Consider the following 25,884-nt stretch of genomic DNA (forward strand, 5'->3'; position numbering starts at 1 on the left):
CCGGAAGTGAGTCCATCCTTCACTGTGTGTTTGGAGAGCGAGCAGGCAGCCTCCTAAGGGGTGACAGCCCGGGCCAGTTGGGGGTACACGGTGCACAGCATCTCTGGGCTCCTCCCGTCCCTTATGATGACATGGAAATTGATCTTTGTTTCCTGTAGGAATTTTTCAGTGGTGTTCCTTGTATCAGAAGATTTAATAAGCTTCACTATCTAACTTTGTCAATGACATTAATCACAATGTCTGTATCCTTATCGAGTTCAAACACAAGAGATTTGCTCTTTTGTAAAACAAGTTATAAATCTCCCATCTTATTGTGTCATCCTGAACAAGATAACATGGAATTAGAATTTGGGGGAGCAATGAGAAGAAAATGTCTCCCTCCCTGGGCCTCGCCCCAAGTGCCCTGAAGAGGGACGTCGGTTCCTCGGAAATGCTCAGCCAGCGCGACCCAGTTGACTCTGGGTCCACGTGCTGATATCGCCTCCGTCTCTAGTGGTTGTGACCTTGAATAACCATGTTCTCTTAGGGGCAGGCCTGGTTTATGGAAGGGAAGACATCTGTGTGCTTCTCTCTTTGTGCACAGGGCTCGTTGACGTTGGGGACACTTTGCTGTGCCCAGAAAACTTAGGTCCCGAGGAGGTTGTGGAACTGGAGAATCGAGCCGTCCTGACCAACCTGCAGCAGAAGTACCTGACCACGCTCTCCAACCCCCGGTGGTTACTGGAGCCCGTGCCCAGGAGAGGCGGGAAGGGCATCTTCCAGGTAGACGTCCCCAAGCACCTGATCCCCTTTGGGCAAGAGGCCTGAGCAGCGTGGGCTCTTGAGAGGAGGTGACCGAGAGACCAAGCTAAACCGTGGCACGGTCAGCTCGCCGTCACGCCCTGGACGTGCCCCCCTGGTTCGCTCTGAATCGGCGCCGCCCTGGAGGGCGCTCCCCACTCTGTGCTGTTCCCGGAAACAGATGTGTCCACCGGGACGCGGGGACGGGGGAGCGGGACCCCTGCAGGGAGATGCCTCCCTGGGCTCGGTGACAGAGTCTCAAGGACTTTGGACCTCTAGGACAAGGGGAAGCGGCCTTGCAGGCCGCTGCTCATTCTGGCCCTGCTGATTCTGGATTGTGTAGAGAAATGTGTTTTGAGAGAGCTGGTGAGTGTTCTCCCCGCCTTTGTTCTGGTCAAAACCCCTAGAGGGTCTGAAGAGCATCCAGGAGACGATGTGGGACGGCTGGAGCGGGCGCTGAGTGCTTGCCAGGGAGTCACCAGCCAGCGACGGCCTGACTCCCGGGCAAGAGGACGTCGGACTCAGAAAGAGCACCGTCTGCCTCGCAGATGACTCTCGCCCTGTTGTAAAGTGTCCCTTGGCTCACGGAGCCGGTGTGTTAGACGTGCCGCACGGCCGCTTCACGTCCCAAGAAAGGGTCCTAACTACAGCCCTGATGGAAGTGAGCAGTGCTGGTGTTCGCTGGGTGGGAGATCTTTTATACATTTGTGGGGGGGGGTGGGGTTGGTCACTTGAGAGTAGGGTTTCCAGTGGTTGCTACCTTCGAGGGTGACGGGCCTCCCCCCAGGCGTTTGACTGCAACCCCCCGTCTCTTCGGAGCCAGGCTGCAGTGCTCTCAGCCCTTGGTGGAGGGGGTGGCCCTACTTTTCGGCGGGCCTCCGTGGGGGGCCCCTGGATCGTGAGCTGGAGACGCTGAGCTGCTGATCAGAAACTTCTGGCATCCTTGCGGGACCCAGGAGGAAGACCCTCCTGCTCCGCGATGCATGAGTAATGGGGGGGAGACACCCCCGAGGTCAGAAGCCAGGCTGTCTGTCCCCTGACGGGCAGGCCCGGCCCAGCGGACCAGACCTTCCTGGGCTCGCCTCAGTGCTCGCTCCCCACCTCCTTGGGCGGGTGTCCGAGATGCCACAGCTTCAGATGCAAGAGGCCGATGGGGACCAAAGCCTGCCCCCGGCCGGGGTCTCCAGCCTCCGCGGGCTTATCTGGTGAGAGGTGTGCGGAATCGAACGCGAGAAAGAACACGGACCCGCGGGTCTCGCAGATTGTTTATTTAGTCCCGGGGAGTTTTGCTTTTCTTTATTAAAGCCCAAAATGTTCATGGTTACAGGACGGTGCTCTTCGTGTGTCTCTAGTGGTCTGTGAGCTCAGCGCTTTGGGTTGTTCTGGAACTGTTCGCAGAGAGCACACTTGTAATCTGAAGAGCCCTCGGGCTCTTCATCGGCCTCGGGCCTCCTGGTTGGGGGCCATGAGCAGAAGGGCCGCGAGCAGCATGCAGTAACCCGTGTTGCACGTGGACACCACCGAGCTGGGATCGGGGCAAACGGGGGGGCTTCTGGGCAGCTCCCCTGCACCGTCCCTTCCGGCAGTAGCCGGGGGCACTAGCGTGACATTCCTGGAGGTGCCCTCCCCACTCGGGCCGCCCTGCTCGCTGGAGGGACGCTGCACTACCACCAACCTGGCCACCCGGCCGGCAGACAAGACGCCAGGGAGCACGAAGGCCCGGATGCCGCTGGGCACCTGAGCACGGGGGGCTTCCCTCTGGGTCTTCCTGTCGGCATCATTGGTGGAGTCATTCTGATGGAAAAATTGGGTGCATCTCATAGGTGGGACGGCTTGCTTCTTTCTCTTTGGGGTGGTTGTGCTGGAAGCGGGCCGAGCAGTTGCTCTCGGGTCACCTTTTCTCCGCATGTTCTCGATCAGCAGGGGCTTCTCTCTCTGAAAGTTGCAGTTGTGGTAGATCTGAAAGGACAAGAATCATTCTCGTCATTTCGGGGGAAATATTCACTCCTCCCCGCCCACCTCCATCATAAAGGTCTTGTTTGACTGTGGAGAAAAGGTCTTTTTAAATTCCTGGCAAGTTTTGTTTCGCCCTGGAGTGTGCGCTCACTAAAGCTACGTGGTGCCTGGGCTGAGGTGTCACTCTAGCTCCCTGACGTGAAGTGGCCCCTGGGTCTTCGGTCACACCCGCAGGGCATCTCTAAGGGGCGAGCCTTCCATGACACGCCGGACTGCCTCAGCCTTCATTCAGTACTGGCTCACAGGAAAAAAGTCCCCCTCGGGAATGAACCCCGCCCAGCACATCACTCATCCGCTCAGGACTAGGAAGCCGTTCCAGGAACAGAGAACTCGGGAGACGGAAGGGCTGTCTACGTTACCATCAGCCTTTTCTTCCCCGGAGAGCGACCCAGAGTGCCGGGCAGGTGTATTTTCCTGAACCCATAGAGGTTCAGTTGGCGGATGAAGCTCTTCAAGCTGTCTGTTTCAAAGATCCTGTCTGCGCCGCGCCGGCGAAGAACCTCCCGCTGGAAAAGGTCTTCCTCGATGATCAGCATGTCTCCCTTGTCGTTCCAGCGCACGGACGTGAAGGCCTCGTCCTCCACTATCATCCAGAGCTTTCTCGGGAAGGAGAGCCCAAGAACACCATGGGTTCCGTCCACGTTGGCGGGACCCGGGTTTGGGTCCTGTGGTGGCTGGTTGTCTTGGGAGCCTGGATCTTGGCTCTCGGCCTGGTCGCCGGGCCTCTCCAAAATCTCCCTCGAATCCACCTTTGGATCCGGGGATGAACCCGATGGGGCCCCCGCTGGGGGCTCTCCATCAGCTGCGGGGGCCGCCGTGGCCGTATATTCCTCGTCGGGGCTCTGACTCGCCATGCAGCTAGTCTAGACCAGGCACACGCTCTCCCTGAGACCAGATCACTGAGCTCTCAGGGCAGAAGTGCCTTCAATCTGAGCAGGGACGCCCAGTAAATAGTGTCCGCAGAATTCTAGAATCTCGGTAGCAGGGCAACCAGCGACTTTGGTCATCGTCCTCTTTATGTGTCACGTGAGGTCACAGAGTTGGTCTGGACAGGGAGCCCTGGCCGAGGGGAGGGGAGGGGAGGGGAGGGGAGGCGAGGGGTACAGAGCCCCCAGCTTCTCTGTTTTCTAAAAGTGTAGGAAGGTATGTTCAAGTTCCCGGGAGAAGGCTCCCATCTGCTGCCAGGCACCTTTTTCCCAGGGGCCAGGCCCTGAGTGGGCGGACAGACATGATCCTGTTTCCATCCCCAAAGGTTGGGGAGGCCTGTTGCCAGCCTCCGATTTGTTCAAGGGCCAGGCCCTGGCTGGCCCTGGCTTGGCTACCACCAAGGCGGCAGGGGTGAGATGGGCCCCGGGCGACTGCACCTCCCGGAAGTGGTGGTCCGAGTGGGCTGGTTGGCCCGGGCTGGCTGGCAGCGCCCCCTCCCCCCACCCCGCCACCAGCTCCTGCCTTGGTCTCTTCCAGCTGTTCCTGCTGGCTGGTCGGTCCAGCTCTGATGGGCCGTAAGGAAGTGTTCCGTTCTCCTGCCCCTGGGTCGAGCTGTCCCCAGAGTGGGGCTGTGTGTGGGAGCGTGTGGGGGCACTCCCCACGTCCCACTTCAGTGTCACCAAAGCACCTGGCACATAGGGTTCCCCCCGTACCGCGTGAGTGGATGGCCGCATCCTCCCCTGTGCTTTGGAGCCTCCTTTTGAGCTCCGCTGTCCGCAGCCCCACCCCTCTCCAGAGCACATGGGATCCTCTTTAGTGTCCATTTCTTGCCATAGAAACTCCTCGTGGCCCGAGAGCACTCACTTTCAGAACACCGGCCTTAGTCCGCGTCAGAGCACCTCCCTCAGACCTCGGATTCAGCCTCCCCTGAGGCTGCTCTAAGGCCCTCTTCCCTCTGTCACTGGGGGGGGGGGTTAGGCTCCTGCCCTGCCAGATTGCTGGCCTTCCGCTTCCAACTCGGCTCTGCCCTGCTTCTTCCCCTTTGCAGTCCTTGATCTGGGGGTTCAGCATGTATTCTGATCTGTTGAGAGCAAGCATTTCCCTGGTCTGCTCCCAGGCCTGCCCTGCTGGCCTTCCCCGAGCCAGCCCCACCCCCAGCCCTGGGTCCCCGTCCCGCCGTCACCTCGGTGGCAGGTACACTGAATAATTTTGCCTGCTCTGGGTGCGGTACTTTTCAAGGGGCCTACTCTACAGACTCACTCCCAAGGACAATTCCTACTTGTTGAGCTAGACGTGACCAACGGAAAGCCCGTCCACGTGTGACTGAAAATAGATGAGGCTCTGGGTGTGGGATGGGACAAATCCCGCCCGAGAGCCGTCTTCACCACGGATGGCAGGACAGACAGGACAGTGGTCTGGGGGGACACGTGTTCTGTAGCCGCTGTGGTGGCTGTTCTTCCTAGTCACTGCACAGGGAGAGACAATGGGACCTGGAAAGGCCCGTCTGCCAGGCTCCTAGGTCCTCATCCCAGCTCTGCCGCTAAGGAGAGGCGTCTGTCCTCTCTGAGGGCCACTCCCTGTTCCAGAAGGGGAGGGCAAGGGGTTCGAAAGAGATTCTCCCAAGGGGCCCTCGAGTCTGAGGACTGTCAGCCTTCGTGGAGCTCCTAGGCCGAGACTAGAGCTTGGGCTCAGGTCTTTGTGCCTCTAAACAGGTTTACAGAGCACTTGTTCGGGTCACTCCCTCCTGCAGGGACGTGTCCTTAGAGTTCGAACTTCAGTGGAGGCCATGGGGGCGTCTCAGAAGGGGGCCCAAAGGCTGGGACATCGGTGGGCCGATCCCAGCCCTGTGGCCTCGCCTGCCGCCCGCTCCTTCCAGCCCTCCCTCACACCCTGGGTCTGGTGGGCCTGCCCCCTCACAGGTCTGCCTCCCTCCCTCCCACGCACCCCTGCCCCCCCCCGGGGGGGGCCGGCTGGGCCGTGGCTACGTGTAGCGCCCCAGGGGTCGCTCTCAGCCATGGCTCAGGACACTTGTTACTCGATACCAGCCCTCACGACGTCCAAGGCCTGCCTTTCCCAGCCTGGCCCGCCGGCCGCTGCACCTGCCTTAGCCCCTGGTGTCCGCCAGCCCAGAGGACCACCCAAGCGCTCTCCGTCACCATCCATGGGCCCTGGGCCAGACCCGCACCCAGTCCCCAGCTGCTCTGGGACCCGCCAAGAACTCCCCTGTCTGGGCGTGTCCTCAAGCTGCCTCGTCGGGTGGCGATGCCCGTCTCTATCCAGAGGCCGCTCTGCATGTTGGGGCCCGGCTTCAAGGCCGGCCCGGCTTCCAGGCCACCTCGGCAGTCAGGGCTTCCTCCAGTCCCAGGCTCCCTCCCAAGGCTCCCACAGCCCGCCTTGCATGTCCAGTCCCAAGATGGGGTGCTCCTGTCTCCCTGAGACCTTGGGTGTATCTGCCTCCCCCTCCAGACCAGGAAAGAGGTCCCTGAGGACAGCAGACTAGGATGTGAACGGGGTCCCCAGCCTATCTTGGAACGAACAAATTTGTATGTCCCCCAGGAGCTGGCTTTAGTGTCCTTGAAAGCAGCTGTGCACGGTCACTGCGACAGCTCGAGCAGGTGGGAGGGCGCCTGCATTCCCTTGGCGGTGCTGAGCGCTCTGCGGTGCAGCGCCGTGGACTCTTCCCGTCTGACCCGGGGCAGGTGGCAGGGAAGGCCCGGCCCGGGCCGGGGAAGGTGGAGTCGTGGGCCTAGGATCCGCCCGACGGAGAAGTAGAGCCGGCCTGTGGTCCACTGCGGACGCCCGAGCCCACGGCCTCAGCCCAGACTGGGGGCCTTGTGTCTGCCCGGAAGCCACCTGCACCCCGCAGGGACAGCAGCAAAGGGGAGTCTTCCTTGTCCAGTGATGACTCATTTCGTAGTTGTCCAAGGCCAAGGAGACCCGGGAAAGCCATCCTTAGAAGCTCAAATGGCACAGGGGCCGTCGGGTGCAATGCACTTTCCAAAGGAGCCCCAGGCAAGCTCTGTTACAGCCGCTCCCCTCCCCCACTGGGGACGGGGAGACGGTGTCAGGATGTTCCCTAGTGTTACCTTTTCTCCAGCTTCTGAAAAGTCTACGTTAGGGATGTTATCCCATAAGAAATGTGGCCTTCAAGACGCAGTCAACCACAATCCCAATCCCAGTCTCAAGCCCAGTCTCGCGCTCTGGCTCTCGCTCTGTCCCTGTGTCTGTCTCCGTGACTGTCTCTCTGTCTCTGTCTCTGTCTGTCTCCGTCTCTCTGTGTCTCTCTCTCTCTCTCTCTCTCTCTGTCTCTCTCTCTCTCTCTCTCCACACCCCCACCCCCCGTGATGACCAAGTCAGCAGGTCAGGTTCGAGTTGGCCAGGAGGGCCCCGAGGAAGGAGGAGACCAGGGCAGGGTGCTGTCGTGTGGGATAAGGGCTGGGACTGGACAGCAGTGCCACCACCTGGCAGGGTCAGCTCTCAAGAAACCGCAGACAGTCCTCACCCTGGCTTTGATTGTCACAGTCACCTTCCTTTCTTGGTCCAGCTTTTACTACCTGGGCCTCAGGATCCTACTTTCTGTCACCCGACAGACTCCATGAGGACACTGAGGAGACAAGTGGACTCTGGGTCAGGAGGCGGGCCGCAGGCTGCGATGGGTGGGCGCAGCGTGGGCTCTAGATGAATTCAGACCAGGGGTCTCGGCCCCAGCCCGTCACTTACTAGCACGTGATCCTGGGAAGGTTCCCGAGCCCCACGACCCCAGGGTCTTCATCTGTGCAGTGGGCGGGTGTGAGGAGGCCCGGCCCGCAGGACTGCAGGGGTGCGTGCGATGTGCGCCAAGCACCTCGCGCGGGGCGCGCTGCCTGTTGGAACCGCGATGATTGGCAGTTGCTTCTGATTTTCTTTGGCCCCAGACCCTTCCACTCCCTCCTCTGGGACTTGGCTGGTTGGTTTGTTATCCAGGTCATGTTAGAGAACACGCAGCTCAGTAGGATGTGGAAGAGCTAATCAGCCAAAAAGCATGCCTCGTAAATGAAACTAAGTAAATTCTCCCGATTAGAGGCTAGGTTACACTGAGGGGTGGGGGAGCGTTCCCAGCTGGACTCAACACCGAGCTCCTAGGAAGGGAGTCAAGGAACAACCTTTGCCCCCTCCCAGCCGCCCTTCCATCCGAACTGTGGCTTCTGAAACCCAAAACACGCCTTCTTCAAGTCTGGCCGCCGCCACCACCCAGCTTCATTACCGTCACCTCCCACAGAAGGAAGCCCAGCTTCCCAAAGCCCCCACCTGCCCTGGCTCTGCGCACTTGCACTTGGGTGCTCTCTCCCGGACCCCCTCCGCCTCACCGCTTCTTTCCCTTGTTCTGTGGGACTTCAGGGACATGTCACCATCTTCCTGATGTGACTGGGCTCCTAGCCTGTCCTTCTAGGTGTGGGGTGTGTCTTGCTTTTCCTAGTGTCCCCACTAACACAGAGCCCTCCGGAGAGCAGAGGCTCGGTGAGTGTGTGCGGATGAAGTGAGACGGTGAGCGGGGATCCTATTTGATTCAGACTGATTTTCTCCTACTTTCTTAAATAACCCGTGGAAATCCAATTAAACATAGGGATATTACACGTATAAAATGACAAACAAGAAGGGATAAGAAGCGAGTTAATATTTTTACTTTTATTGTTCTAAATCTTCCCTCATCTATATTATTGCTAATTACTCTCACATTTCCCGAACAATTCTAATTGCAATTCCATATTATGTCATCCAGGATGACAGGGAAAAAAAAAAAAAAAGAGAGATTTCAGTCTCCTTTACAGAAGAGGAAAACTGTTGTGTTTGAACTGGATAAGCACACACACGTTGTGATCAATGTCATTCACAAAGTTAGATACTGAAGCTTATTAAATCTTCTATTAATAGGAACAGCACTGAAAAACACCTACAGGAAACAAAGATCAATTTCCACGTCACCATAAAGGACGGGAGGAGCCCAGAGATGCTGTACGCCGTGCCCCCCGAGCTGGCCCGGGCCCTCACTCCTTCCAAGGCTGACCGCTCGCTCTGCAAACACAGAGTGAAGGATGGACTCCCTTCCTGCCCGGCAGGAGAAGCTGCTGGACAGGGGCCTGGAAGGAGCGCGGCTGCAAGTCTGGCTCAGGCCCCCTCTTCCTCATTGCTCACGGCCTCCTCAGACAGGGACGGGAAGGAAATGGGACCCTTACTGTTGAGTCTAAACAAATGCTCCAGGACTTGCAACTTGCTGGTCTCCGCGTGGGCCCGGGGCCCCCACAGGAACTCGTGGCGAGCGGGATCGCTGTCGGCCACCTGCCGGTACTCCAGGTACCCCTCCTGCACCCACGCTTTGGTGATGAGCTCCCTGGGCTCCCCATAGATGAAGTGCTCCCTCCCAGGATACACCCCCATGACACCGAGTGCTCCCCACACCTCCTCCTCAGGCGCCCCCTCTCCCCCCAGGACGATGACACCCAGAAGTATCACCAGGAGGCCGTTCTTGGGCATGCTCCGCTCATCACCCTGCATCCCATCACAGGTGAGGCCCAGGGTGGGGACCAGGATGTACAAGTGCTCCTTGGGGTCCACCTCCTTCACATCCACCCCAAAGACCAGCTGCATGCACTCAGAGGCCTGGCTGAAGACCACAGGGAAGTGGTGCTGGTATGCTCTGAGGATACTCAGCATTTCTGCCCTGGTGGTCGGCTGCTTCCTGCGATACTTGAGGAGCAGGAAGCTCACCAGGTCAGCCATCATTGAAAGCTCTGCCCCTTGGCGCAGGGACTCGGCACCGGCAGAGTAGGAAGAGGAGACGGAGGAGGAGGAGGAGGAGGAGGAGGACGAGGAGGACCGGGGGGATGCGGCCCCCTCCTGCTCAGCCTCCAGCTGCTGCACATCCACCAGGCCCTGGGCGTCTCTTGGGTCCTGAAGGTCTTCCACAGCCTGGCGGAGCTCACTCATCTGAACCAGGGACATAATGACAGGTGTTGGCAGCTGACAGGAGTCTGGGCCGGGGTGACAGGTGGGGACCCAGTGGCCTTGTGGGAGGACAAGCTTATCGACCTTCCCAGGGTTTCTAGGGCTGAACGAGGTTTCCTTTGGTGTCCCATCTTTGTTGTGGGCGTGCGGGTCCCCTCACCCTTCCCTCGGGCCCTCACCTTGACTCCTGGGAGGACCCGGGACTCTTCTCTCTGTTGCCAAGGCGTGGTTCCTTCAGATGATCTGACCCGTCCTCTCACACCAAGGTCCTCACCTCCCTGAAAGGCGGGAGAGAAAGGAGAGGAGGCCCCTTTCCTGCTGTGATTCAGGACAAGGATACCTCTGGTCATTGACTTTGGTTTCTGGGCACAGTTCCTTGTTCACAGCTCCCAAAGCCCTTGGGATGTCCTCAGTGTTGAGAGTGATGAATGTGCTTTTTTTGTTTTTTATGTGAATGAGATGTGTTTGCAAAGCACCTAAAATGGGGCTGGTTGCCAGAAGAGCCAATCATGTGATTAAAAGTTTGGATCTTTTGGCCCCTCCCCAGCACCACCAGGGAGGGGAGAAAGGCTGGAGATTTGAGTTCAATTGCCAATGGCCAATGATTTAACCAATCGTGCTTATGTAATGAAGCCTCCGTCAAACCCCAAAAGGATGGGTTTGGAGAGCTTCTGGGTTGGCGAGCAGGTAGAGAGCTGGGGCAAGTGGCGCTGTCTGAGAGAGCGGGGAAGTCGGCCCCGCTCCCGCACACCTTGGCCCTAGCACCTCTTCCATCTGGCTCTTCGTGACTCATGCCCTTTATGTTCAGCTGGTGATCTAGGAAGTGGTATGTTTGTCAGAGACCTGTGAGCCACTCTAGCAAATCAACCAAACCTGAGGAGGAGGGCGTGGCAACCTCTGAAGGTCTTTCAGAAGGACAGGTCTTTCAGAAGGACACGTAACAGCCTCGACTTGTCACCAGCGTTGGAAACCCAAGGAGGAGGGAGTTGGAATCCCCAACCTACAGCTGGCCATTTAGCAGCACAGGCAAGAACCTTGCCTTGCGGTGGGCTTCTGAAGTGGTGGGGGGAGGGCAGTCTTGGAGGACTGAGCCTGAACCAGAGGGTCGGATGCCATCTCTGGCTAGACAGTGTCAGAACGCAGTTGAATTCCTGAACACTCTGCTGCTGTCTGAGAACTGTCGTTGGTCTGGGGAACCTCTCCCCTACGTGGAAATTGGTCCCAGGATCCATTTACACAACATCCACCCCCAGCTCCCCCCGAAAAACCCAGAAGCACTGGCAGCGGGGATCGGCCCCTCTGCCCTGGGCGGAGGTGCCCTCAGTGCCTGGAGGCCATGCATCTTGACTCCCGCCAGGGCCTGCTCTTCCCCCCTGCCCCCACCTGGGATGATGAGTTGACATCTGCCCTTCAGACCCAGACCTCAACTCCCTGAAGACTCCCACCTTCCCACCCAGGATGGAAGTGAGCACGGCACTTAGGGCCACCACTGACTGTTCCTTCCAGGGCTGGGAACAGGGGTCAGCTGGAGCCGGTGGGGTCCTTCCTCTCCTGAGATGGCGGGGTACATTTGGTCCTCATGAAGAGTCCTTGCCTTGACACGTGGGATATCCTAGGACTCCTCCCTCTGCTGGCCTGATGTTTCCCCTCAGACCAAGGTCCTCACACCCTGAGATACCCCACCCCCAACCACGTGACGGAAGTGATGGCAGGCCCCATCCGGCCAGACCTGACCGGGGACTCCTAGGGCTGAAACAGCTCAAGCCGGACACTGTAAGTTCCCATCTCTTTTGGGGTGAGGGTCTCCTCACGCCCTGCATCCACCCAAAGGGTCCTTCTCCTGAGTCCTGGCACATCCTGTGAGTCCTTCTGCTGCTGACCGGTTGTGGCTCCTTCTGCCAACCTCAGAACTAGGTCTGAATTCCCTGAGAGCCTGGGGCAGAGGTGAGGGGGCAGCACCACTGGCCACTCCTGCCCAGGGACTTCAGGGATGACAGGGGGCAGGGCCGGATTCTGTGGGCTCACTCTCTACTCTCAGTATCAAGATATTCACATTTACTCCCAGCAAGTCCTGGAACCCTCCCCTCAGCTAACATGAGGTTGTCCCCTGCAGGCCGACACCACCATCGCACTGAGTTTGAGGATAAAGTGGGGAGGTGATGCCTCCTGACTCACACCCGGGCCTCCCAGGAAGGAGCAGAGGAGCAAGTTTCTGTTGAGGCCCCCTCTACCTGGGGAGGGGGTCTGCCCAGTCCTACTGGGGGTTCCGGGGAGACCACCCTCTGCACATCTGAGCCACACTCCTCAGACCAGGGACTTCACCTCCCAAGGACCTCTGAGTTAAGAGGTCAGAAAGCATCTCACCTGGTCGCCCTGCTCTGGGGCCTCCAAGACCCAGCACAAGGGCAAAGGCTCCCTCACGGTCCTCACATTGCCTCCTGGTAATTTAGGATTCTGTCCTCTGCCCATCTGACGCCCCGCCCCCTCATACCAGGATCCCTGTCCCCTCTGAGACCGCGATGTCAGGAAATGCTGCCTTTGGCCATCCTGCCCTATAGCCCCCCATGGCCGACTCTGTTCCGGGGTGCAGGGTCTCTTAGTCCTCCCTCAGGGTCCTCACCTTGACTACCGGGGGGACCGGACCGGGGATACCCTCCTCTGCATACCTGAGGTCCCCCTCCTTATATTAAGGCCCCAGTCTCTCTGAGACCCGGATGGGGAAGTCGAGACACCAACGTGTGCTCATCTCGCCCTGGGGCCTCCCAGGGAGAAAAGCAGGGGCAGGATCGGTTCGGCGGGTCCCCACTGATCTGGGGTCTCTGGTCCCCTCAGTCCTCCCTCAGGATCCTCACCGTGGCGCCAGGCAGGAACGGGGATTCCCACCTCAGCCCATCTGAGGCCCCGCCCCTCAAACCTGGTCCCCAGTCCCTCTGAGACGCGGATGTCAGGAAATGTGCCTGTGGTCATGCCACCCTATGATCTCCCAGGACCGACTCTGTACTGGGGTCCAGGGTCCCGCAGTCCTCCCTCACAGTCCTTGCTTACTGTCCTGACAGGCCCTCAGCCCCGCGTTTCCCAACCTGAGGCTTCGCTCCCCACACCAGCGCCCCAGTCCCTCCGAGGCCCGGACGCGGAAGTCCCGGCACGCTGCCATGGGCTCGTCCGGCCTGAGGCCTCCGAGGGCTGCCTGCCGGGGTACATATCTTGGGGTCCCCTCGATTCTGGAGTCCAGGGTGTCCCCAGTCCTCCCTCAGGGCCCTCGCCTTGACGCCCGGCAGGAACCGGGATTCTCTCCTCAGCGCACCCGAGGCCCCGCCCCTCAAACCAGGACCCCAGTCCCTCTGAGACCCGGATGTCAGGAAATGCTGCCTGAGGTGATGCCGCCCCATGACCTCCTGGGACCCACTGTGTTCTGGGGTCTCTGGCCCCCTCAGTCCTCCCCCAGGGTCCTCACCTTGACGCCCGGCAGGAACTGGGATTCTCTCCTCAGCCCACCCGAGGCCCCGCCCCTCAAACCAGGACCCCAGTCCCTCCGAGACCCGGATGTCAGGAAATGCTGCCTGAGGTGATGCCGCCCTATCACGTCCCAGGACCGACTGTGTTTTCGGGTCCAGGGTCCCTCACTGCTGGCTCGCGGTCGTCACCTTCACTCCCAGTGGGACCTGGGATTCTCTCCTCTGCAGATCTGAGGGTTCCCCCCCCCATCACACACTAAGTGCCAGGTCTCTCTGAGACCAGGATGCCGCGGTCATGACACGACACGTGGGCCTGTCCTGCCCTCGGGCCTCCGGACAGCAGCTAGCAAGGGCCCCTTTGTGTTGGATGACCACTTTTCCGAGTTCGGGGTCCCCTCAGTTCTCCCTCAGGGTCGTCACTTAGGCGTCATGTCGTCTAGCCTCTGGCCACCCGAGGACCCACCCCTCATCCCAGGACCCCAGTCCCTCAGAGACCCGGATGTCAGGAAATGCCGCCAGTGGTCACCTTGCCCTATGGTCTCCAAGGTGCAACGCTGTCCCGGGTGCAGGATCCCTCCGTTCTCCCTCGGGGTCCTCACCTTGACTCAGGCGGCATGTGGTCTCCCCTCTGGCCACCCGAGGCCCCGCCCCTCATCACAGGACCTCAGTCCCTCCGAGACCCGGATGTCAGGAAGTCAGGACCCCACGAGTGCTCATCCCACCCAGGCCCTCCCAGGGCTGACAGCAGGGGCGGGGATCTGTGGGGCCCCTTCGGTCCTCCCTCAGCGTCCTCAGCTTGAGCCCCGGCAGGTCCTGGGACGCCCCCTTGTTGACCCGAGCCCACACCCTCACACCAAGGCCCTTACTGCCCTGAGACCCCCAGGGGAGCCTCTGGACTCACATCAGGCCACCAGGCCCAGGGCTTCCCAGGACTGTGGACGCCAGGGGCCGAGATGGATTCCATGGGTTCCCTCAGCCCTCCCTCTGCTCCTCACCTGGGCTCCCGGCTGGGCCTGGGTGCCTCCCTCTGCCCACCTGAGCTTGGTCCCCTTGGACTCGGACCCTCCAGAGCCAGGACACCAGAGAGGGAAGCGGGGATGAGGGGGTGGGGATCTGATCCTTGCAACCCTGCCTTGGGTCTCCCAGGGGTGACCGCAGAACCGACCTGGATGCCTGCAAACCGAGTCCCCACACACGGTTCTACCTTGACTCCTGGCAACGCTGGGCTCCTTCCCTCTGCAAACCTGAAGCCGGCCTCCCTCACCCAGGCCCTCACCTCTCTCACCTCCCAAGGGTGGGGCATCAGTGCCCGTCACATCTGGACCCTGAGCCCAGGGGTTTCCGAGGGCTGTCGGGGGGGGCCGGAGGTGGATTCCCTGCGGGCCTCAGTCTCCTGTGTCCTCACCTTGACTCCTGACAGGAGCTGGATTCGCCCTCTGCCCTCCTGAGACTGCGTCTCTCAGACCTAGCCTCTGACTCCCCGAGTTCGCTGAGGAAGTGGGGGCCGGGGACTGCTCAGCCTGACAGCCCCGTCCGGGGGCCCCCAGGATTCCCGCACGGGGCCGATTTGCATTCTTTGGGTCCCTGTGTTGTCGGGTGGTTGGACCCCTCTGTCCTTACCCTGGAGGGCCCTCACCCACCCTCGCACACAAAGGCTGCAGTCCCAGCAAAGATGCTGGAGGGGACCTGCCTCCTGGTGACCGTGAAGGGGCAGAGAGCAACACAGCTTCCCTCGGCGACTCGCTGACAACCAGCCTGACCTCGGGGACGGTCTGTTCGAAAGACTTACCTTTTCCTGAAGAGGCTGAGCAGTGGCAGGGGAGCTGCGGATCCCTTGCGTTGATGACTAGATAATAGTACCTGTTTCAGAGCCGTGATTTTCAGTTGTCACTTCTCATGCATGGTAAGAACTACATTTTTCATCTGCACCTACTGTACGTGTATGTGTATCACATGTCTAGACTGTATGTGCTTATGTACACGTACATCCACGCACCACACACATGGACCAAACATGCCACGTGTGCCGCATGTGGAAACCTGGGCCGTCCCCAGACACAGGTGCCTGCCCAGGGCCCTGAGGCGCGGATCCCCGCCCCCTTGCGGGAGCCCTGAGAGCCCACCGGACCCAAGGGCACCATGCTTTGAACTACAGGCCTGCCGCCTGCCTGACACCCCATCTGCCCAGGGCAGTGAGCCTGCAGGAGAACGTGGGCCCCCCAGTCAGCTGGGAGAGAAGCCGAGCAGAGTGGGCAGGAGGAAGTGGGAGCAGGGCCCCAGCCCGAACAGAAGAGCAGACTTCAGAGGGCCGAGCCTTTACCCCCACCTCCAGGAGCCTTCTCCATCCTCACACCCTCTCTCCTAGACCCAGACCCGCCTCCTGGGGCCCCGTCTCCATTTCAGGATGGATGGTGATCCCGCGGGGCTGGGACAGGCCACGTGGGCAGAATCCGGTGTCAGGCTCTCCTGAGCACCGATGCCTGGCTTCCCTGTGTTCTCAGCTACGTGGCATGAGGCACCAGGTGGTAGGACAGCGTGCAGGACAGCCGGGGCCCCCGTGAGTGTTGGCGAGTCGGCTCAGACCAGTGGGGCACAGGGCTTTCGACCCACACAAAGCTCAGACTGAATGTGTGTCCTGCGGCCGCTAAGCTGAGCCAGTCATGGAAACCGTCTGTGCCTCGATTTCTGCCCGTCAAATGGGCATAGTAGTCGTACCCGTTGAAAGCACCGGTGCGAGTTTATACACGATGTGACCTGTCTCTACAATGTCTGGGCCAAGGACGTGGACAGTAGATGCAGCTGTTGTCACTGTGCGTGTACGATGTGCCTTCCCCACACTGTGGGGCTTCTGAACCAGTGTGTACCTCCCGGTCCACTGACTCAGGTGGGTTTCCTCTTCTCACCGGCACTCTGTTATTGGGAATGGGACCCCTCGCGTGCCAGAAGTGCTTAGACATGACATAGCTTGTTCTAGACCCAGCATGGGTGACGCTCAGGGGCCCTGGACCAGCGCAGGGGAATGGACTGTGCTGAGGGGCTTGGCCCTGGGGAGGAGGCATCAGGACCTCTGCACGTGCTCCGTCCTGATCCACACAGCCCACCACAGAGCTCTGTGAGCGAGGGTGTTCTGGGACTCTCTGAGTGTGAGGGAAAGTTTCTGCCGTGGGCCTTTCCCCTGGCCCCCCGAGGAAACGTTTCCTCACCCAGAGCCACATTCCAAGTTCTCCCGGTCACAGCTCGGACTTGGAGGATGTGCCCGCCACGTGGTTGCTTCAGCAGCGTTTACGCTCACACACGGTCTCTGAAGGTGGGAACCAATCTGAGTTACCTAGAGCCATCCTAAAGTTCTTTTCCTCTGAACTTTCCAGTTTCCTCTTCTGCTTTTCCTCCTAGAAAGAGGAATAGGAATGATGTCCAGAGGACAAAATCTTGCGCACACACAGTGTGACTGAAGCTGCCTCCTGATGCTTTGGGCAGGATTCTCCAAATCTTTAGCTTGACTGTGCCTTTCCCAGCTTGATACCTAGTGATCAACAGGTGTGAGGAGTCACTTGATGATCACACACACACACACACACACATCGTAACTAGACACGTATTGCAATTGGGAAAATCTGGTACAGTGACAACACCAAATGCTGGGGAGGATTTGGAGCAGCAGGAACTCCCATTCATTGCTGGTGGGAATACAAGATGGTACAGTTACATTGGAACAGCTTGGCAGGATCTTATAAAAGTAAACAAACTCTTACTGTATGATCCAGAAACCATATGGGTATTTACCCAAAGAAGTTGAAAACTTGTGTCCGCCCAGAAACCTACACGTGGATGTTTATAGCAGCTTTACTTAGAATTGCCAAACTATAGATGCAAACAAGAGGTCCTTAAGTCGGTGAATAAATACACTTTGGTATGTGCAGGAAATGGAGTATCACCCAGTGCAAAAAAGAAATGAGTTATCAAGCAAGGAATAGACATGAAGAACCTTCGATGCAATTACAAACTGAGTGATTCTGAAAAGGCAACATACGGTATTATTTCAACTATGTGACATTCTGTGAAGGCAAAATGATGGAGACGCTAAGAAGATGAGTGTCTGCAGGCGCTGTGGGGAGAGGAATGAATAGGCGCTGTACAGCAGAGGGTGGTTAGTGACGTGAAATAGTCTGCATGATACCCCAGTGATGAGGGCATGTCATACACGTTTGCCCAAACCCAGGGAAGGTGCAGCACCAAGAGTGAACCCCAAGGGAAACTCTAATTTCTAGGTGACAGCGTAGGTCCATCAATTCTGACACATGGACGACTCTGGTGGGTTGCTGATAAGGAGGCAGGCTACGTAGGTGTGGGGGCGGGAAGTAAATGGGAAATCTCTGTACCTTCTCTTTGTTGTTCTGTGCACCTAAAGGTGCTATAAAAATAAAGACTTTAAAATAACACACGGTATGAACAACGCTAGGTGAACAACAAAACGTGAGGACACCCGAGGGGAAGACTGCTGACTGGGGAGCTGACTCGTCCGTTGCGGGGTGGGGGTGGGGGGCAGCAGGGAGTGGGGGAGGGGCTGTGGGCCGCACAGACGCAGAGGGCAGGACAGGTAGGAGAGAAGATCTCCCGCTTCTGAGCGGTTTCGTGCCTACAGCTGGGGCAGGGCCCCGGACACACATGCCTCAGCCCTGGGGCTCTACCAGGACAGCAAGAAAGATGGGTCAGTTGAGGCATTTCCCTCCTGAGTCTCTGCTAATACCCACCTGACATCAAACCTGCGTGAGGACTGGCCTGTGCAAAACACATCACTTAAACAGAACGTAAGGGAGAGACGGACAATAAGGTGGCGGTACCAGAGCACCTCACACGTGGTTATAGCAGGCACACTTTTGCGCCTTGGGTATGTATACCGTCTGCACGTACATACGAGCCCTCGTAAGATATAAACACGCACCCAGATACACGCGCTAGTACGTACACGGGTGGTGCGTGGATGTACGTGTACATAAGCACACACAGCCCGCACACGTGTCATACATACACGCACAGTAGGTGCAGATGAGAAATGTAGTTCTTACTATGCATGAGAATTAACAAGTGAAAGTCACGGCTCTGGAACAGGTACTATTACCTAGTCATCAACGCAAGGGATCCGCAACTCCCCTGCCACTGCTCAGCCTCTTCAGGAAAAGGTAAGTCTTTCGAACAGACCGTCTCCGAAGTCAGGCTGGCTGGCGAGGAGCCCCCGAGGGAAGGTGTGTTGCTCTCTGCCCCTTCACGGTCACCAGGAGGCAGGTCCCCTCCAGCATCTTTGCTGGGACTGCAGCCTTTGTGTGCCAGGGTGGCTGAGGACCTTCCTGGATGAGGACAAAGGGGTCCAACCACCCCGCAACAGAGGGACCCTAAGAACGCAAATCGGCCCCGCGCGGGAATCCTGGGGGCCCCCGGACGGGGCTGTCAGGCTGAGCAGTCCCCGGCCCCCACCTCCTCAGGGAACTCGGGGGGTCAGAGGCTAGGTCTGAGAGACGCAGTCTCAGGAGGGCAGAGGGTGGCTCCCAGATCCTGTCAGGAGTCCAGGTGAGGACACAGGAGCCTGAGGACCCCAGGGAATCCACCTCCGGCACCCCCACCCGCCCCCGACAGCCCTGGGAGACTCCAGGGCACTGGGTCCGGATGTCACGTGCACTGATGCCCCACCCTTGCGAGGTGAGAGAGGTGAGCGCCTGGGTGAGGGAGGCCGGCTTCAGGTCTGCACTGGGAAGGAGCCCAGCGCTGCCAGGAGTCAAGGTAAAACCGTGTGAGGGGACTTGGGGGGCGGGGGCAGGCATCCAGGTCGGTTTTGCGGTCACCCCTGGGAGACCCCAGGCAGGGTTGCGAGGATCAGATCCCCACCCCCTCATCCCCACTCCCCTCTCGGGGGTCCTGCCTGGGGAGGGTCTGAGTACAATGGGATCAAACTCAGGTGGGCAGAGGGAGGGGCCCAGGCCCAGCCTGGAGCCCAGGTGGGGAGCAGAGGGAGGGCTGCGGGATCCCCGGGGAATCCATCTCAGCCCCTGGCGTCCACAGTCCTGGGAAGCCCTGGGCCTGGTGGCCTGATGTGCGTCCACAGACTCCCCTGGGGGTGTCAGGGCAGTGAGGGCCTTGGTGTGAGGGTGTGGGCTCGGGTCAACAAGGGGGCGTCCCAGGACCCGCCAGGGCTGAAGCTGAGGACGCTGAGGGAGGACAGAAGGAGCCCCACAGATCCCCGCCCCTGCTGTCAGCCCTGGGAGGGCCTGGGTGGGATGAGCACTCGTGGGGTCCTGACTTCCTGACATCCGGGTCTCGGAGGGACTGGGGTCCTGGGATGAGGGGCGGGGCCTCGGGTGGTCCAAGGGGAGGCCAGTGCTGCCTGAGTGAAAGTGAGGACCCTGAGGGAGAACAGGGGATCCCGCACCCCGGGACAGTGTTGGTCCTTGGAGACCTTAGGGCAGGGTGACCAGCGGCGGCATTTCCTGACATCCGGGTCTCACAGGGTCTGGGGTCCTGGGATGAGGGGTGGGGCTTCGAGGGTTCCAAGGGGAGGCTACATACCGCCTGAGTCAAAGTGAGGACCCCGAGGGAGAACGGATGGATCCTGCACCCCGGGACAGTGTTGGACCTTGGAGGCCTTGGGGCAGGGTGACCACCGGTGGCATTTCCTGACATCCGGGTCTCAGAGGGACTGGGGTCCTGATATGACGGGCGGGGCCTCGGGTTGCCAGAAGGTAGACCACATGCTGCCTGAGTCAAAGTGAGGACCCTGAGGGAGGAAGGAAGGGCCCCGGAACCCAGAAAACAGACCATCCACAGACAGGGAACCTTACTATCAGCTGCCCGGAGGCCCGAGGGCAGGACAGGCCCACGTGTCGTGTCATGACTGCGGCACCCTGGTCTCAGAGAGACCGGGGACTTTGTGTGAGATGGGGGGACCCTCAGATATTCAGAGGAGAGAATCCGATGTCCCACTGGGAGTGAAGGTGACGACTGCGAGCGAGCAGTGAGGGACCCTGGACCCTAAAACATAATGAGTCCTGGGAAGCCATAGGTCGGAATAACCAGAGGCGGCATTTCCTGACATCCGGGTCTCACAGGGACTGGGGTCCTGGGATGAGGGGCGGGGCCACGGGTGGGCAGAGGGGAGACGACATGCCGCCTGAGTGACGACGCTGAGGGAGAACTGAGGGGACCCGGGACCCAGAAGATAGGCCACCCCACAGAAAGGCGCCCTTGCTATCAGCTGTCCGGAGGCCCGAGGGGAGGACAGGCCCACGAGGTTTGTCCTGACTTCCGCATCGGGGTCTCAGAGAGACTGGGGACATAGTGAAAGGGAGGCGGGGATCTCAGGTCTGCGGAGGCGAGAATCTCAGGTCCCCCTGGGAGTGAAGGTGACGACTGCGAGCGAGCAGTGAGGGACCCTGGACCCTAAAACATAATGAGTCCTGGGAAGCCATAGGTCGGAATAACCAGAGGCGGCATTTCCTGACATCCGGGTCTCACAGGGACTGGGGACATAGAGAAAGGGAGGCGGGGGGCTCAGGTCTGCGGAGGAGAGAATCTCAGGGCCGCCTGGGAGTGAAGGTGACGACCGCGAGTTAGCACTCAGGGACCCTGCACCCCAGAAGAGAGTCAGTCCTGGGAGGCCATAGGGCGGGAGGACCTCAGGCAGCAGTTCCTGAAATGCGGGTCTCAGAGGGACTGGCGTCCTGGTATGACGGGCGGGGCCTCAGGTGGGCTGAGAGGGGAATCTCAACTCCTGCCAAGAGTCAAGGTGAGGACCCCGAGGGAGGAGTGAGGGGACCCGAGACCCCAGAACAGGGGGACGCAACCGATCCTGCCCCTGCTGGCAGCCCTGGGAGGCCCCCAGGCAGGATGAGCACACGTGGTGTGTCCTGACTTCCGCATCCAGGTCTCAGAGAGACCTCGGACTGATTATAAGGAGGGCCCCTCAGGTGGTTGGAGAGCCGAATCCCAGGTCCCGCTTGGAGTCACGGTGAGGACCCTGAGCTAGCGCGGAGAGGACCTCCCGTGCTAGAAGAGTGGGAACCTGCCAGAGTCCAGGCCTCCTGCCACCACGCGGGTCCAGGGCTGTACCACAGTGTAGACCCGAGGTCTCCCCTCCTTTCTCTTCCAGGGGCTCCAGACACCGGGAGGTGAAGGCCTAGGTCTGAGACACGTGTCCTCGGGTCACAGAGCACAGGAGGCCGGCAGTGCCGGGTGAGGTGTGGGCCCTGAGTGTGTACCCGGGGGCTCCCGGAACAGACGGGAACCCACAAGGCCAACGTCCACTCCACACACCCCCTGTCGCCCCCAGAACCTCGGGCTGGTGCCGGCAGCACCCTGAGGAGTTGCCTCACTTCCCCCGTCAGGTTCACAGACGACCGTCCACCAGGAGGAGAGCCCCTGTGAGGCCGAGGGCACCCCTGAAGAGGAGACCTGTAAGTCGCCTTTGTCAGAGCCCCTCAGGGTGGGTTTCTCAGCCCAGCCTGCTGACACACCCTCTCTCCCCCAGGCCCTTGGGTCTCCATTTGTCACCCCTTCCCTCGCTCCTCTCGGCTGCCCGACACCACTCATCGTGCCCCCCGTTGAGATGAGTGAGCTCCGCAAGGCTGCGGAAGACCTTCAGGACCCCAGAGACTCGCGGGGCCTCATGGATGTTCAGCAGATGGAGGCTGAGCAGGAGGGGGGCGCATCCCCCTGGTCCTCCTCCTCCTCAGTCTCCTCTTCCTACTCTGCCTGTGCCGTGTCCCTGCTCCATGATGCACAGCCTTCGATGGTGACTGACCTGGTGGGCTTCCTGCTCCTCAAGTATCACAGGAAGCAGCCGACCACCAGGGCAGAAATGCTGAGTATCTTCCTCAGAGAATACCAGCACCATTTCCCTGCGGTCTTCAGCCAGGCCTCTGAGTACATGCAGCTGGTCTTTGGGGTGGATGTGAAGGAGGTGGATCCCGGGGGCCACTGGTATGTCCTGGTCCCCACCCTGGGCCTCACCTGTGATGGGATGCTGGGCGATGGGCAGAGCATGCCCAAGAACGGCCTCCTGGTGATGCTCCTTTGCATGATCCACCTGGAGGGAGAGCGCCTCCCTGAGGAGGAGGTGTGGGGAGCACTGAGCAAGCTGGGGCTGCGTGCTGGGAGGGAGCACTTCATCTACGGGGAGCCCAGGGAGCTCATCACCAAAGCGTGGGTGCAGGAGGGGTACCTGGAGTACCGGCAGGTGGCCGACAGCGATCCCGCTCGCTTCGAGTTCCTGTGGGGCCCCCGGGCCCACGCGGAGATCAGCAAGTTGCAAGTCCTGGAGCATGTACACAGGGCCAGTAGACGGGGTCCCAGTTCCTTCCCATCCCTGTCAGATGAGGCTGCTAGCGATGAGGAAGAGGAGGCCTGAGCCAGACTTGCAGCCGTGCTCCTCCAGGCCCCTGTCCACCAGCAGCTTCTCCTGCCGGGCAGGAAGGGAGTCCATCCCTCACTCTGTGTTTGCAGAGCGAGCGGTCAGCCTTGGAAGGAGTGAGGGCCCGGGCCAGCTCGGGGGGCACGGCGTACAGCATCTCTGGGCTCCTCCCGTCCTTTATGGTGACGTGGAAATTGATCTTTGTTTCCTGTAGGTGTTTTTCAGTGCTGTTCCTGTTAATAGAAGATTTAATAAGCTTCAGTATCTAACTTTGTGAATGACATTGATCACAACGTGTGTGTGCTTATCCAGTTCAAACACAACAGTTTTCCTCTTCTGTAAAGGAGACTGAAATCTGTCTCTCTTTTTTTTTTTTTCCTGTCATCCTGGATGACATAATATGGAATTGCAATTAGAATTGTTTGGGAAATGTGAGAGTAATTAGCAATAATATAGATGAGGGAAGATTTAGAACAATAAAAGTAAAAATATTAACTCGCTTCTTATCCCTTCTTGTTTGTCATTTTATACGTGTAATATCCCTATGTTTAATTGGATTTCCACGGGTTATTTAAGAAAGTAGGAGAAAATCAGTCTGAATCAATAGGATCCCCGCTCACCGTCTCACTTCATCCGCACACATTCACCGAGCCTCTGCTCTTCTCTTTGGGAAGCTGGGGTTGGGGGCGGGGGTCCTTCTGTGGGAGGTGATGGTAATGAAGCTGGGTGGTGGCGGCAGGCAGACGTGCAGACGGCACTTTTAGTGGTGAGAGGAACGTGTCAGGTGGGAGGTTGCTGTGAGCAGTCCCTCTGGGATCGTGGATACATCTCCTGGGCGAGAGGGGAAGATGCACTTTGTTCAGGGATGCTTAGAGACCTGGTTATCCTGCCTGAGCTGCTAGGACACTCAGAATGCTCCGAATGCAGGGAGGAGTGGCGTTTGATGTGGCTCCCAGTGTACTCCGTCCTGGCGTATATAGTTGAAGAGCTTTGGTAACCGCCCCAAACGCGGGGTAGGATTTACTGGGGTGTGTTCTTGGAAACGGTCTGCTGGACACTTACACTGATGGCTCAGCTCCCCTCGATGGTCAGACTCCAAAGCCATAGGTGCAGAATGGTCCTGGAATTCGCAGGGAGGGAACGCCCGCCGAGGCTGAATACAAAACAGCTCAGAATCCTCCTTGGAGATGAAAGATGGTTCTTGGTGGGTATTCTAGCCTGATTTGTAAAGAGAAACTAGTTAACCATCCTTCCTCTGTGTCTAGTCTGCTGCCTGCCGCACAGGAAGGTCCTGGCTTTCAGGGTCCCTGATGCCACCTGAGCAGGTGCTCGGGCACTTCCGGTCCCGTGGAGGGCTGCTGAGTTTCCGAGGCTGAGCCTGTGTCCTGGCTTCAGGGCCAGAGAGCACGTTGCCAGCCCGCCGGCCTTGTGGGCGTTACTGCAGAGGGCAGGGCAGGATCGTGCTGTGGAGCGATCGGGGTGAACCCTCCCTGCGGACAGGTACTAGGTCCTGCGAGAGCACATGGAATGTTGTATTTGAAAGGACGTGTCAGAGGCAAGTGATTAGAGAACGTTGGAGGATTTCGAGGCACATGTGGCTTCTCAGAAGCTCCTCCAGCGGATGAAGGGAACTGCTTTCATCCCCAATTACACTAGCTGCTTTTCGTCGAGCACCTAGTACCCAGCGCTGTTCCGGAGAGACCTTGAGTGTGGCCCATGTCTTGTCTTCCTCTCCTTCCTGGACGCTGAGTGGAGGGAATATGAGATTCTTCGTGTAAACCTACAAATATTTTGTAGTAAAAAGGTGTTAAAGATCACTTTAGTAAATCCGAAGACGGAAAATAAAGTCCGTTTAAGAATCAATAGCACATTGGCCGGCAAAAAGATACCACGTGCCCTGGCTGCTGGGTTATGTGGAAAGGTATTTGGGGTCCAGGCGGTCCTTACTCCAGGGGCTGAGCTCCCAAAGAAGCAGGAAATGCTCCTGAGAGACTGTTTGATGCAACCTCGGACCAGGCAAAGTCCCTTCAGGGCCAAGGGGAGGAGCCAGACAGCTCCTCCCAGTGGCACAGTCGCAAGGTGTGTGTGTCTCCTTGGACTGCTGTCTTCCTAGAGCCTTCCAGGACAGCTGTGATGTAGAGATGGGGGAGGAGGGAGGAGCATTTTGGACTGTGGGCACTGCAGAAGCTGTCTTGGGGGTGGTACGGCAGAGGGACCAGGGAGGGGCCAAGACCCCTGGGAGCAGGAGGCAGGGACACAGCACAGGAGTCTGTAGCTGAGCTGAAAGGCAAGAACTGCACGAGGACGGTGCACTCCTCTCCCCACTGCCCTCCTCCCGGGATCCACCCCTCTCTCCCTGTTCCCTTACCCACGGGGCAGGTCAGGCCTGGCCAGGAGGAGGGGATTGACGCGGATGGGGGTCCGGTGCCTGATCTGCTGGGGATGGTGAGAAGAACCTGGATCCAGGAAGCTGTGTGAGGCAGCAGCCCCAATGGCTCTGTAGAGATTGGAGTGCCCTGTGCCTGGGGTTCAACCCAGGGCTTCCCTGACCCCTGTGGTATATAGCACCTTGGCCCCACCCTCTCGAACTTGGCCTCACTCTGCCCAGCTTGGGGTTTTATCCTTCCTGTCCATTTACCGACAAGCGCTCAGCCCACGATGGGACCCAGTGGTGAAGGTTGTCTGCAGTCATCTGTAAGTGAAAGTCCCCGGATAGGAATCTTCTTTCACAATCACAAATGATTCAGGTAAGTTGACAGGAGTTGATGTAGCCTGTTGGTGTCCCAGTGGCTGGTTAATAAGAACCCTTCGCTATGTGAGTAAGTGACAAAATGCTACAATTATCAATCATTCTTCAGATGATTCCCCATGTGATTCCCAAACTTTGATGAAACTGGTCACCTTGGCTGGGTAACGATGAGAGTTCCTTTCTGAGATTTTTCCTGAAAAGTGGTGCAGGGTTGACCCTTCAGCCACCCATCAAGCCAGCTAGGCCTTAGTGTCCTCAAACAGGCAGTTGGAGCAAACAAAAGGCGGGAGCAGATGGCAGGAATGGTCACCAGGGTGCCCCCCAGACCCCAGACATCCTTGGACTCAGACGAGGATGGAATGAGCTGCCTTCATCCCTTGGAGCATTTTATGCCTGTGCAGGTCACAGGCACTTCCTCACTGAGCCTTGAAGTCACCCAGCTGTTTTGACTGCAGGGTGCAGTGCCTGTGCGTGACCACACGGACTTACTGTGGGATGCGGAAACTTTGTTCTCCTCATACTAACGGTACCTGCTTACCAGTACTGTCCCATTTATTCACGGGGTCGAGGAGATGATC

The 25,884-nt window shown here is 58.8% G+C and overlaps 3 protein-coding genes and 1 long non-coding RNA gene across 4 annotated transcripts; 2 read left to right on the forward strand and 2 right to left on the reverse strand.

The window, feature by feature from the left end:
- The first annotated feature begins 437 nt into the window (after positions 1 to 437).
- LOC135320117 (uncharacterized) lies at positions 438 to 10,280 on the forward strand. The gene is made up of 3 exons (XR_010379328.1): positions 438 to 762; positions 8,635 to 9,054; positions 9,190 to 10,280. It is a non-coding gene; the product is annotated as an uncharacterized LOC135320117 (long non-coding RNA).
- Positions 2,145 to 3,650, reverse strand: LOC135320160 (heat shock transcription factor, X-linked member 3-like). The gene is given in 3 exon segments (XM_064482854.1): positions 2,145 to 2,231; positions 2,233 to 2,739; positions 3,156 to 3,650. Coding segments are annotated over 3 exon segments (1,089 nt in total).
- LOC135320116 (melanoma-associated antigen 8-like) lies at positions 8,869 to 13,793 on the reverse strand. The gene is made up of 3 exons (XM_064482713.1): positions 13,687 to 13,793; positions 9,885 to 9,983; positions 8,869 to 9,687 (listed from the first exon to the last, which is right to left on the reverse strand). The coding sequence occupies exon 3, from the start codon at positions 9,685 to 9,687 to the stop codon at positions 8,869 to 8,871; it is 819 nt and encodes a 272-aa protein (XP_064338783.1). The 5' UTR covers positions 9,885 to 9,983; positions 13,687 to 13,793.
- Positions 13,794 to 20,230: 6,437 nt separating this feature from the next.
- LOC135318492 (melanoma-associated antigen 10-like) lies at positions 20,231 to 22,716 on the forward strand. The gene is made up of 4 exons (XM_064482686.1): positions 20,231 to 20,439; positions 21,298 to 21,380; positions 21,533 to 21,601; positions 21,676 to 22,716. Exon 4 carries the CDS (start codon positions 21,754 to 21,756, stop codon positions 22,552 to 22,554), a length of 801 nt encoding a protein of 266 aa, XP_064338756.1. The 5' UTR covers positions 20,231 to 20,439; positions 21,298 to 21,380; positions 21,533 to 21,601; positions 21,676 to 21,753; the 3' UTR covers positions 22,555 to 22,716.
- The last annotated feature ends 3,168 nt before the right edge of the window (positions 22,717 to 25,884 follow it).

Source organism: Camelus dromedarius, chromosome X (genome assembly GCF_036321535.1).
Source record: "Camelus dromedarius isolate mCamDro1 chromosome X, mCamDro1.pat, whole genome shotgun sequence".
NCBI lineage: Eukaryota > Metazoa > Chordata > Mammalia > Artiodactyla > Camelidae > Camelus > Camelus dromedarius.

Bases quoted from the DNA above. Each gene is read 5' to 3' on its own strand.
- LOC135320116 (XM_064482713.1), bottom strand. From the start codon at position 9,687: ATGAGTGAGCTCCGCCAGGCTGTGGAAGACCTTCAGGACCCAAGAGAC.
- LOC135318492 (XM_064482686.1), top strand. From the start codon at position 21,754: ATGAGTGAGCTCCGCAAGGCTGCGGAAGACCTTCAGGACCCCAGAGAC.